Genomic DNA, 11,653 nt, shown 5'->3' with positions numbered 1-11,653 from the left:
TAGTCGTTCTCTGTTTATCTAAACATAACCAAACATTCGCAAGTAGCCATGTTCATTCGATACACGGTGAAGGACATCTCTCCCTCTCAAGCTTTGGCTCTGGTAGCCGCACTAGCCTTGAGCTGGATCATTGCTACGATTGTGTATAGACTTTACTTCCATCCTCTCTCCAAATATCCAGGCCCTTTCTGGGCACGCATCTCAGCATTTCCGGCGTACTACCGTACTAAGAAGCAGAATCGCCATATATGGTTCTGGCAACTACAGCAGAAGTACGGTGAGTAAAATGCTTCACGAGCCGATAATAGGAAAATATCGTCTGATATTATCATATCTAATAGGCTCAACATTCCGCATTACTCCCAATACTGTCCTGATCAACACTCCCACCGGCCTCAAGGCCATCTTCAACAACAAAGCCAATGTGAAAAAGGCCGAATATTACAAGGCATATCCTCGCAATGTTCATGCCATGACAACATGGAACACGATTGATAAGACTATCCATGCTCGGAAGAGGCGCGTCATGAACAACGCCTTTTCTGATAAGGCAATGCGTTCTTGCGAGCCGTTTATCCAAGAGAACATTGATCGATGGTTCGAATTGATCAACGAAGAGATTGGTAAAAAGCAATGGTCCGACTCTCTGAACATGGCTCGATGGTCAGATCATCTCGTTTTTGACATCCTTGGTGATCTATATTTTGGTAAATCGTTTGGCATGAAGGAGCACGATAGCGATCTGCGACATATCCCACGCCTCATGACCGACTTTATGGCTCTTCTTCACCCCGTAAGAGCCTCCTTCAAGAATACCAGTAAATTATGACTGTGACTAACCAGGGATCTAGATCGCTTATTCCCCCTTTACTGCTCTATGGGTATGGCTCAAGCCTCGTGGTCTCGACCAACTCCTCGCTGTCGCCGCACCCCCTGCCCTGAGTAGATGGCAAAACTTTGTGGAGAAATGCTTCGCCGAGAGAGCAAAAGTCGAAGACGACGCTCGAAAATTGAACAAGCCCGAAGCTGACAGCCGAAAAGACTTCTTCCATTATCTCCTTCAGGCCGTGGACCCCGTAACTGGAAAGGGATACACCAAAGATGAGCTTTTTGGTGAGAGTGAATCTCTCATTATTGCTGGCTCTGACACGACTGCTACTAGCACAGCTGCTGCTTTCTTCTACCTTTCGCGCAGCCCTCAGGTTCAGGAGAAGCTCGTAAAGGAGATTACTTCTGCGTTCTCTAGTGCTGATGACATCAAGGGCGGCACGACTCTTTATTCTTGTCAGTATCTTCGAGCCTTTATCGACGAAACATTGCGTATGAGTCCTCCCGTTCCAGCTGATCTTGCTCGAGAGGTCGACAAGGGCGGAATCGTTGTCGATGGGAAGTATATCCCCGAGGGTATCAATGTCAGCTGTGCATCCTATTGCCTTCACCATAACCCTGAGTTCTACCCTGAGCCGTTTAAGTTTTATCCAGAGCGTTGGATAGTTGATGAGAAGAATGAGTCTGGTGTTTCGGCTGAGAGCGTTGCTCTGGCTCAGAGCGCTTTCATGCCTTTCTCTACTGGACCTCGGGGATGTATTGGAAAGAACCTGGCCTATCTTGAGATGAGTTTGGTTTTGGCGAGGATTGTTTACAACTACGAGATCAGGCCTGATATCACTAGTAATCTTAGGTGGCGGTAGCCTTAATGCTGTCGAGGGCCGTCGCACTAGTGATCAGTACCAACTACATGATATATTCGTCGGTATTAGGGATGGACCTATGGTGCAGCTTGCAAGACGGACTCGTTCGGCGTAGCCTTTGCTTTTTTTGATAATACTCACTGCGGCTCTAATAGATCTCGAGGGTTTGATTTTCTTTATAATGCATGCCAGTTGCTCCATACCTTCCTTACAGGCCAACCCCCACTTGGCCCCTTAGGGTTAGCCTACCTCCAAGTCAGCTACTCTACTGTAACAAGGGCTCACTGTAATGTGTCGAATTACACAGAATCTGGTCCGTGCACACATCGAGGTTCTTCCAAATATGGGCAAGATCATCCTGACCCCCACCTATTCTTCAATCTGATCGCACTTTCCCAAAGGTGCACGTTAGCAAGATGTCGCACTTAGCGTGCTTGAAGTGTCAAAGTGAATGTGATGAGCAGCAGCAAATATGTTGATTGATTGTTATCTATTGTGCGGGGTATTCCATCCCGCAGAGTTACCTAAAGCATATAGCTAGATTACTAATGCAGTTGTTTCCTAAGGCCGTGAAGTTCATGCCTACTCTGCCGTTTGGAAATGTGTTTTTCGCAGCTCCTTCATGACTTGCTCTCGCATCTGGTCAAGGTCCCTCGCAGCCTGTTCACGTATGGTCTTCAATTGTTCCTTCGTCTGTTCACTCGTCTACTCTCGCATCACCCATAGCTACCTCGTTGCCTGTTCGTGCATGCGACTAGGCTCATCTGCCTTCTTCGACTCCTCGATTACCTGCCATTTGACCGCCTGGATTTCTTGCTGAAGCTGTCGGATCGTGCAGTTGTCCGCCCATCATCTGCGTCGCCGTTCGCTGATTCCCATCAACGCGTCCCAGAGTCTCTCAAGCATCTGCTTCTGTTCACTCATGAGACGGGTCGACGTCTCCTGGAGCATCCCTCGGAGCATGGTCCGCATGAGCGACACGTCGTTGCCCATCGCGTCTCCCATCATCAGTGATTCTCCAACCCTGTCGGCCGGTCCGTTCTCACCTTCACTCCCACCTTCGTGCGACTGCTGTGACCACATATTCCTTATCGTGTCCGTCTTTTTCTCGGCCACCTGCAGCTTTTCCTGCAGTTTTGCCGTAGGCTTCGTAGTTCTCGAAGGCCGACACGTCGCGGCGACGGAATCTCCATTACCTCCCACCTTGGACCAGGATCTCTTTAGCAATCGCATCCATTTCGCGGCAAAAACGCTCACGGCTGCGCCGGCTTTTATATTTCCCTAACTAAAAGACTGTAAAACTGTAAAGATTGTAAAGATTCGGCAGGGGCGGCTTCCCAATAGCTGTTAAGGCGTGGTGGAGCGAACTGGCTTCACTGCCTTGCGCGGGTGGACCTGACGGGCCGACAAGTTTTGGGACCATAGAAGGCTTCAAAAAGTGTAGCACGTAAGGTGTAGTAGGCGTATCAACATGGTGTAGCACCCCTGTCAATTCCCATCTTCTAAACCGCCGTCAATTTCCATGGCCTGCCGCCCTTGCAAGCCAAGTGCCATCACCAGTGGTTGTGTCACTTCCGGAGTTTCAGTCTGAGGCTGACCTGGCGTCATGGTTACTGGTTGTTCGGGCATCGGGGAGGGGGCGGGCTTCGGCGCCCTGTGTGGATGCTTTCTAGGCCTTCCACTGCCGGGTCTGGTTCCGCCCCGTTTCCCCCATGTCCTGGGCTCGCCTCGAGACTTGCCCATATGCTCGGCCACTGCTGACTTCAGTGGCCGACGTGCTCGTTTTCGAAGACTGCCCGAACTCTTCCCTAACGCAAAGTCCGAGTCAATTGTTGACGGAGACCCGGCGCAAGACCCAGTCGCATCTGTTGCCGTTGGATGATACTCGTCCTCCTCAGAGTCATCCTGTATTTCTCGCTTCCGCTTTCGCGGTAGTTTTGGTATGAATTCGGGCGACTCGTACATTTCCAAGTCCTCGTCTTCAAGGTCATGATGTGAGGCCGTCTTGCCCTTGCCAGGCTTCTTTTTGTCAGACTTCTTTTTGTCAGACTTCTTTTTGTCAGACTTCTTTTTGTCAGACTTCCTTTTGTCAGACTCGGGCGCTTTTCTGGCTACTCCCTGTTTATGATCGACCCGGTTTGGACGGCGTGTCCGCTTCTTGGCCTCGTCAGACATCTCTCCCGCCTTATGGTCGAGCACCTTCTTGGTCAGATTTGGGAAGTTCTCGCCATAGTTGAAGAAAAGTTCCTCGCCAGCCTGAATGTCACGCGTCGCAGTGAATTTGATCCGGTATTCGCCATTGACGTAAAGAATCTGGGGCGTGATGTTGCAGCCACGCTTGTCGCCGCCTGACTTCTCCGATGCATGGTTGATGTAACGGCTCAGGTTACCATATAAAGCCGCGTCCACCCACATGCCTTCATTTTCGAGAAGAGTGAAGACGTACGAGATGTTGGATTCTTCATCGAATACATCACCGCGTCTGGCCTCTCTCCGAACGCCTTCGTCATGGGTGATGAGTTCTCCAACATACTCGATGATGAAATCACCCTGTGCGATACATTCAGCTGCGAAAAGCCCGTAGCCAACTCCCTCTAGCTGGCTTTGGCCTAACGCGAGAGCCTTGGTAAGACCACGCTGTAAAGAACAGTTCTGGCAGCCAGTCGCGTGGATGAGTTCATCTTCGGCATTTTCCGGATCAGCCCTCTCCAGAACGCCACAGGTACCGCAGAGATCCGGATCGCACTCGCGGTGCAGCTGCACACAAATACATAGCCTATCCTTTTGTTTCGCAAGACAAGTTTTGCCTTGCACATGGCAGGCGCAGCCAGTGAATTTGTACGCGCAATTCTCCACCGTGCATCCGCAGTACTTCTCACATAAATATCCATACTGGACACAAATGCAATTTTCCTGGGTGCATGGTCCTTCGTGGAAGCAGGGCTCAATCAACTCACGCTGTTGATGCTCGTGGCTGCGTGTGCGATTTTCCCAGTCGCCAATCAGCGCCTTTTTGAAGCGATCATACCATGAGACCGTCTTAATTGGCGTCTTGCTGACTGGCTCGCGCGGAGGCAGTCTGATGCCGAGGCGTTCATACTCGTGGAAAACGTCGCGGCAGTCGCGGTCAAGAATGTGGGCCACAATGCAGAAGGGGTCTGTTTTGACGCGACTGTGGTCGGCTGTCACAATCATGGATCGCATAACGATGTGCTCTTCCGGCGTCCAAGGCCGCTGCGCAGAGTTTACTACGGAAGTGGTCGATGTATGGTAGCAGCTGCGTTTGCAGGGGTTAGGAGAATGCCCGTTGGCGACGTTGGCCTTATCGGACGGGATGCGTCGTCTTCGCCTGAGGGTATCCGAGAGGCGAGGCAGCATCGAAAGGGAGCGTTTGCTGTTGGAAGCATCGTACTCTCCATGCTCGCAAGAATGGCTGAAGCAGATGAGACAGCCAAGAATACAATAAGTTCCCAAATTGAATTCGACAGCCTCAAATTCGTTTTCGTTTAGAGAGAGAGAGCCGTTCTTGGCCATCGGATTGGTGTCCATGATGCTGTCGACAGACTCGTCGAGCAAGAGGACATCTCGGAGCGCAATCTGTTTCGTCGAAGATTCGTTTTGATAGAATACACAATGAAATGCTTCTATGAACATTTCGACAGCCCTGTTGGCCTCAGGAGGGGTACTGGACTCGGCTGGGCGATGGGCGTTGAGGATGTCGGACTTCTGTCGGGGCGTGATCGCATCATCGGGTGGCCGATTTGCCATGTACCGGATCAGAGTTGATTTATCGCAGCCGGGAAGCCTGAGCCTGTCCAGCCAGTTTTCAAGGTAGAGCGAGACAGTCGAGGCGAATTCCGAGCGGACAGTTACGCGTACCTTCTCCTCACGGCTCATGGGCTTAAATCCAGATTTGCGGTCGATGTCCTCCAGCTCCTGCAACCAAACGTTGTACTTTGACTTCTCCGAACTCTCAAGGTCCCTCAAGTGGGGAACAAATGTTAGCATCGTGTTTGGGGTGAGGATATTCTTCTTAATTTCCACGTGGTGAAAGCGATACGGGGGAACCCGCTCTTCGTCAGTCTGGATTGGTCTAGCCTCATAGTAATCCTCACGTTTGTTGCTCTTGGGCTTGGAGTGTTCCTGTTTCCAGATGTCAGTATCGATTTATCAAAGTGTATGGGGTCGACTACTTTGAATTTGATTCTCATCGTATCAGCCTTGTCCGCTAACGTAGGTTCGCTGCTGAGGCCGGTAAAGAGATCCTTGCCTGTGAGAACACGGCGCTCCACAGGCTTGGTGGATTCGATGATGTAGGATGTCATGCGTGCATGTCCGTCTTTGATATCTTGGCGAAATGTGGTCAAGGCTTGAACGATGCGAGAGACATCCCATTCCGGCTTTCGCGGGGTATGATACTCAGGGCTTATAGCCTTGAGATGTTGAATTGCTTTGGGAGAACGATGCTCCGAGGACGGCATCGCCTGCTGATGCCACAGGTTGGGGTGTCGCACGTCAGACGACCTTGCCATGTCTTGGGCATCATCCGATTTACCATTTGACGTGGTCACCTTTTGCACTGGCCTGAACGTCGGCTGCGACGGACGAGATGGCTCAAATGAGTGAAAGCTGGATTGGCCAGGTCGTTTCTGAGGCGGGCTGATGGGCGTCTGGCTGGGACTACCAGCTTCGTCGATCAAGCAAAATCGGGCATTAGTGGTCTCGAGACGAGCGGGCTGTGGCGATGGTGATCTTCGTGGAAGAGAAGCATTATTCCCAAGATCGCTTGAATCGTCCAAGCTCAAGTTGATTACATCGATTTGTGTTGGAGGACGAGCAGGAGCAGGAGCAGGAGCTGGAGCTGGACTTCGGACTGGGCGTGGAGCCATGGCTGCGATTGACATCTTTGTCAAGGTTTTCTAGATTGACCCTCTCCTTCACTCGCAGCTGCATGCACCATTCTGCAATGAAAGCGGTCTCGTGGTTGATGGTGAATTGAAAGAAAGGGCGACGCAGGCTGCGAGTTTGCCCCGGCAGTTGAACGGAGGTTAGTTTGAGATGGCTCTTGAGAACCCTGAATGGAAAGATGCGTGTGGCAAAATAGAGGGTGCAGGTTCTGACTGGTGAGCAGGCGCGGCCAAAGGCGCGAATGAACCCCGCTGATCCAGTATACCTTTCGCAAATAAGCCCTCATATGATGCCGACAAATCTAGTTTGCGTGAGAGACTTTTGCTGTTTGTTTGTGAGGCTTGAGATGAAAGTGAGTGGTGATTGAGTGTCCAGCGCGCGCATTGAGAGAAGTCCGCAGGGGGCTTGACAAGAGGAGCACGTTTCACCAACGGAGTTTAGCGCGAGTCTCCCCGGCCACGCCTTTCCTGAGGGAGCAACCATTTTTCCTAGGAGCTTGTTGACAGGAAACTGTCGCCTCTAAATACCAACATCTGCTTAAGTTAATATGGTCCTGATCAATCGAAGCTTGTTAGATGCGCCCAAATACGATGGGGTGGGTGTATCAAAGTGTGGACCAGAATGTGGCGATATTATTGATTGTGGTCTTGATTCTTTGATCACTCTGTTAAGGGTTGGTTCAATTCCCCTCCTTTTCTGGATACAAGAATAATATTGTGATGAAGGAAAATGGAGCCCACTCCTGCTGGATTAGTGATAGTGCCTCGATAAAAGAAACTTGTATTTTGTGGATCCCGGATATGTCAATACCGGGTGGCGGGGAAAACACCTAAAAGGACAGAACAGAGACAGAAGAAGAAGGACGAGCTCCTGGGGACTAGATTGATCCTAAAGCGCGAAAATTAACCCTATTTTAATTGGACATCAACCCTACTCGCGTATCCAACAATTCCCAGCCACCAATTTAAGGTACTTTCGGGAAACTTTCGACAATTGAAGAGATACAGTTCGCGAATCACGTCGCGAACCGCAAACCTCCATCTACGAAGCCGCAAACTGACCGACATCACGAATTGCATTGCGACAGCATTTGAACGTTTTGAGCAGCATTTTGTTAATCATTGAGAGCACGTAAATCACGACGTGACGCGCCTCTTTGACCCTGCGCGACAGTGGAGCGACAAAAACTTTTGGCTTCTCAGGAGCACACGCTTCTCGTTCAGTTTGCCCTGGTGATCAAGGCTAGAGGATGAGACTTCCAGTTCACTCACGATATTAGTAAGGTCCTGTGTTTACCACCTAGTGCAGTTGGGGAGCAGAGTGTAGGAATCACTTGCTTTATCTTCGAAACGCATGTGGAGCCACGGGGCGATAGCCTTGAATGAAGGCGGTAGAAGTGTGGCAATAAACCATTGCACGATGCCAAGTGAGAGTTGCCGGCGAGGCCAATATTGCCAGAACACCAGTCCTTCTTGGCTCTATCTCTCTCTCTCTGTCTCTCTCTCTATCGTCTACTGACAGACTCAAACTGGCACTAAATGTAATGTAAAACTTATGAACATTAGATGAAGCACACACTAAGGCCTTCAGATTCACCTTATTCATATTCTCATACGTATTTTTAGCTGGTTGTTGGTATATCGTCTAGCAAGTTGTTGACCTTGTCGTCGGCCCTGAGCATTGCAGCCAATCGTGAATTTCGCGGTCAAGATCCATACATTTTCAGAAGCGGATAGCTGATAATTCACATAGAGCCTAGCGCACCATTCGAACAAGCTAAGCTGAAAGAGTGGGAGACTTGTTAAAAGTCCTTCAACATCTGTGTGTTATAGTTGTCTGACAGCGTGGGTCAGGCCTAGACAGTTAAGCAATCAGCCCAAGACGCTTTCAACCAGTGGGTTCAATCACGTATGCGCGAGATGGTCTGGGCGGGGCCATGTTCATCATGATGTAAGCCATCACCTTTGTTACCGCGGATTAACATCAGTCGAGACTAAAACGCGGTAAAACAGATACGCTTCCTAATGGAAAAGTCATAGTTCCTTGGCCAGGGTCAATACTTCACTACTACGCGGCCACAGAGATAGTAAGATGGGAGGACTATGACATAAGGTTTGAGAATAATAAGCAAAAGTTTGCAAGTTACGGAAACGGAATTACACGAGAAGGATATACTCCTGATAGTATACCTTGGCTGAATCACACTGATCGATATTTACGGCCTCAAACTAAGAGCTTCACATTTGGCTAGAATACTCTTATTTTAATCTAGAAGAATATATTACAATTTAAATTATTCCACTCAAGTAATAGATACGGAAACAGGGCCCGTTCCTTATTTTGACTCTCAACCGTGACCTGGAAACGGCCAATTCCATCGATCAAAATACGGAGTACCCTACAACCACAAATCCGCTGTAAAATAGACTGCTGCTGCTGGAGGCTTGATAGTATGCTGACCGAGATGCTTTAGTGGCTTGCCAGTGTAATGGCACCTTCCTTTTATTACAGCAGAACAGAAAGGAAGACAGCAATTAAGAGCAGGCGCTATATGGACTTAAGGATACGAATTTCACATTGATGGTGTGAAACTAAGGTCCAGGAATGGGCTTTAGGAAATGCGGATATAGATTCAGCCGTAAGTGGCACAGCATGGGCTTGAGGAAATAAGGACGAAAGGCAAGCGTTGTATGTAGGCGTTAGCGACTATTACCCTTTCAGTCAGAATAGACCGCTGGGCCCCTATCTAACATAGCTTTTCAGTATGACACATCTAGAGACCTATGTCCAATAGAGATACTTAAGGCTCGGACAACGCAGTTCGTCGTAACTCTGCAAGTGCTCTCTCAGGCGTGAAATCAGATGATCCATGTTTTGGCATGATTGCATAAATTTCAGCCTTATAGAAAACAATTTTTGCCACTGAATCTGTTTACAAACCTACGTCACTGTCCAAATCTATCGCCCTCGATGAGTCACTTAAATAAGACCAGAAACGGGCATACCTTCCGAGACATTGATGCTTGGGAAGCTCTCAAGAAACGTGATTTAGAGTATGCCATCAACCTTCTCGTCTCAGGCGAATGGACCATCGATGGTGTTATAAAAGACGGTTGGAGCTCTTTGGACGCGAGGGTGGGTGGTGAAAGATGTCACGAGACCGCCCTCCTGGCCTTGATCCTTCGCCGCCTTGTCATCAAGTACTTAAGAGACGGCAAACTTCTAGAGGAATTCAAGGCACTTGTTATCGAATATCGCGCCAATCACGCTCAAGATAAACCGTGGACCAAAGTTTTTAAGGTTCAAGATGTTTATGTTGATAACTCTAACCGTTACAGCCAAATCATGGAATCAATTGTTAACACTATAGGTCCTGAATGGACAATGTTTATTGGTTCTGCACGGACACTTGCATCATTCAGTGTGCTCAGCACTATGGAGTGTGGTTTGACTGTTTATTATCGTCGTTTGGGGGACGTCCTTGTCGCCACGAGCAAGGGACAACGTGCAGCTGGGATGGGACAATATCATGATGCCGAGTGCCCACTACGCACTTCATTCACCGATGCTTCTTTCAAGCTCATTGACAAGCTCTCTGCTAAAACTTTGCCAGAAAGGGACTCGGAAAAGCCTTTCGGTCCAGAGCCTCTGGCCTACAAGACCCTTCCAGAGCAAGCACGAGAGGTGTTCCACTTCTCAAAAGCCAACAAGATCATTCTAGGTCATAATGATTGTCCTATTATCGTCGGGTCTTTCTCCGCATCTATGCAGATCTTGATTAGGCTCTGTTGGCTGTACAAGATCCCAATTACGCTTTGTATGCCCCGTCTGCGATACGAGAAAACTGTCGGTGATTTAGAGAGCTTGGCGACATATAAGCTTACTTCGGCACCTGTGCGGACTTACGTTGCTGCCCAGGAAGCAGGAGGAAGCTTTAAAATGGTAGACTCCATAAAAGAGGGTATTGAAGACGAGCCGTGCTGGAAGCTCGGTGGCTACAGCATGTATCATGAATCACAACGTGGAAGTCTTCTCTCCTCAGGAAATGATGACGAGTATAACAAGACCCTGGATCGGGCTGAAGTTGGTCATTTGATCTCTCTATTTGGCTTTGTCCATCCCGAATATCCACTACAAACTGAAAACGGAGGCGCTGACCTTGTGGCGTTGCGAAGGTCCATATGTGGAGAAATCGCCCAATCAGCTGAGCTAACTTTGGAGGGCATCAATTCTGGCTGGTGGTTGAAAGAAGACGGTGGAGTGAACAACATGAGCCTTCGCTCGCTTGCTTCCGCTTGCAATAAGGTCACCAGTCAGTACAATCTTCAGGACACGGTTCTCGCATATCAGCGCCACATCGATAAGAAAAAGGCCTCTTATCGAATGCAATGCAAGCCTATACCATTCACCTTTGACCACATTGATATTTCAACTCCAAGGCATGAAAAAGCCAAGTGGACTGAAATTCTCAAAAAGCACCTATATACTACGGAGCCCATGTATGCCAATCTTTTTGTGGTAGGTAGGACGGTTTATAGTATGAGGGACCAGACAGAGGCGGACAGGCTCATGATTCTCGTCAACAACGATAATCAGAAGCTAAACACCTTGCTCAAGCAACATCCTGAGCATAGTGTCTTCTTAACGCAAAATCACCAGAAAAAAGTTGACGAGTTTCGAAAAAGGAGTAAAAGGGAAATTGGAAAGAAAAAGGCCAGGTCTAAGGTTACAGAGAAAAGAAGTTTCTAAGTCCCACATAATGCATCATCCAATATATATGTACTCAAATATCTATATTGGGTTTAGAACAAGCTTGGTTGTATAATGAGTGAGATACCAACATAAAGGTCAGCATTTTCATAGTAACAGGTAAATGAGCTCTGAACGAATATCAATGGAGTATAGTTGACCATTTCGATGTACTCAGTTAGCCTCGACATAAGACATCCTACCTAAAAGATGTTGTCAATTTCAGCGTCGAAGCATACCTGAGATCCCGAATTCTCAGGACGCGAGTTCGTTGTCACTCTTACCGAACATTGCCGTTAGATAGT

The 11,653-nt window shown here is 48.7% G+C and overlaps 4 protein-coding genes across 4 annotated transcripts; 2 read left to right on the top strand and 2 right to left on the bottom strand.

Moving 5' to 3' along the window:
- Positions 1–48: 48 nt before the first annotated feature.
- On the top strand, positions 49–1,691 carry FOXG_07116 (uncharacterized protein; the record flags this gene model as incomplete). Its single annotated transcript, XM_018385750.1, has 3 exons — positions 49–277; positions 342–793; positions 852–1,691. 3 exons carry the CDS (start codon positions 49–51, stop codon positions 1,689–1,691), a joined length of 1,521 nt encoding a protein of 506 aa, XP_018244433.1.
- Positions 1,692–2,540: 849 nt separating this feature from the next.
- On the bottom strand, positions 2,541–2,774 carry FOXG_07115 (uncharacterized protein; the record flags this gene model as incomplete). The annotated part of the gene is made up of 1 exon (XM_018385749.1): positions 2,541–2,774. One exon carries the CDS (start codon positions 2,772–2,774, stop codon positions 2,541–2,543), a length of 234 nt encoding a protein of 77 aa, XP_018244432.1.
- Positions 2,775–3,179: 405 nt separating this feature from the next.
- FOXG_07114 (uncharacterized protein) lies at positions 3,180–6,930 on the bottom strand (the record flags this gene model as incomplete). The annotated part of the gene is made up of 2 exons (XM_018385748.1): positions 5,885–6,930; positions 3,180–5,834 (listed from the first exon to the last, which is right to left on the bottom strand). The coding sequence occupies exons 1-2, from the start codon at positions 6,593–6,595 to the stop codon at positions 3,180–3,182; spliced, it is 3,366 nt and encodes a 1,121-aa protein (XP_018244431.1). The 5' UTR covers positions 6,596–6,930.
- A 2,639-nt stretch (positions 6,931–9,569) lies between these two features.
- Positions 9,570–11,382, top strand: FOXG_07113 (uncharacterized protein; the record flags this gene model as incomplete). The annotated part of the gene is made up of 1 exon (XM_018385747.1): positions 9,570–11,382. The coding sequence occupies one exon, from the start codon at positions 9,570–9,572 to the stop codon at positions 11,346–11,348; it is 1,779 nt and encodes a 592-aa protein (XP_018244430.1). The 3' UTR covers positions 11,349–11,382.
- Positions 11,383–11,653: the final 271 nt, after the last annotated feature.

This window comes from Fusarium oxysporum, chromosome 6 (assembly GCF_000149955.1).
Source record: "Fusarium oxysporum f. sp. lycopersici 4287 chromosome 6, whole genome shotgun sequence".
In the NCBI taxonomy this organism is placed as follows: domain Eukaryota; kingdom Fungi; phylum Ascomycota; class Sordariomycetes; order Hypocreales; family Nectriaceae; genus Fusarium; species Fusarium oxysporum.
The sequence above is the reverse complement of the archived record's forward strand: the minus strand, read 5'-3'. Positions and strand labels throughout refer to the sequence as shown.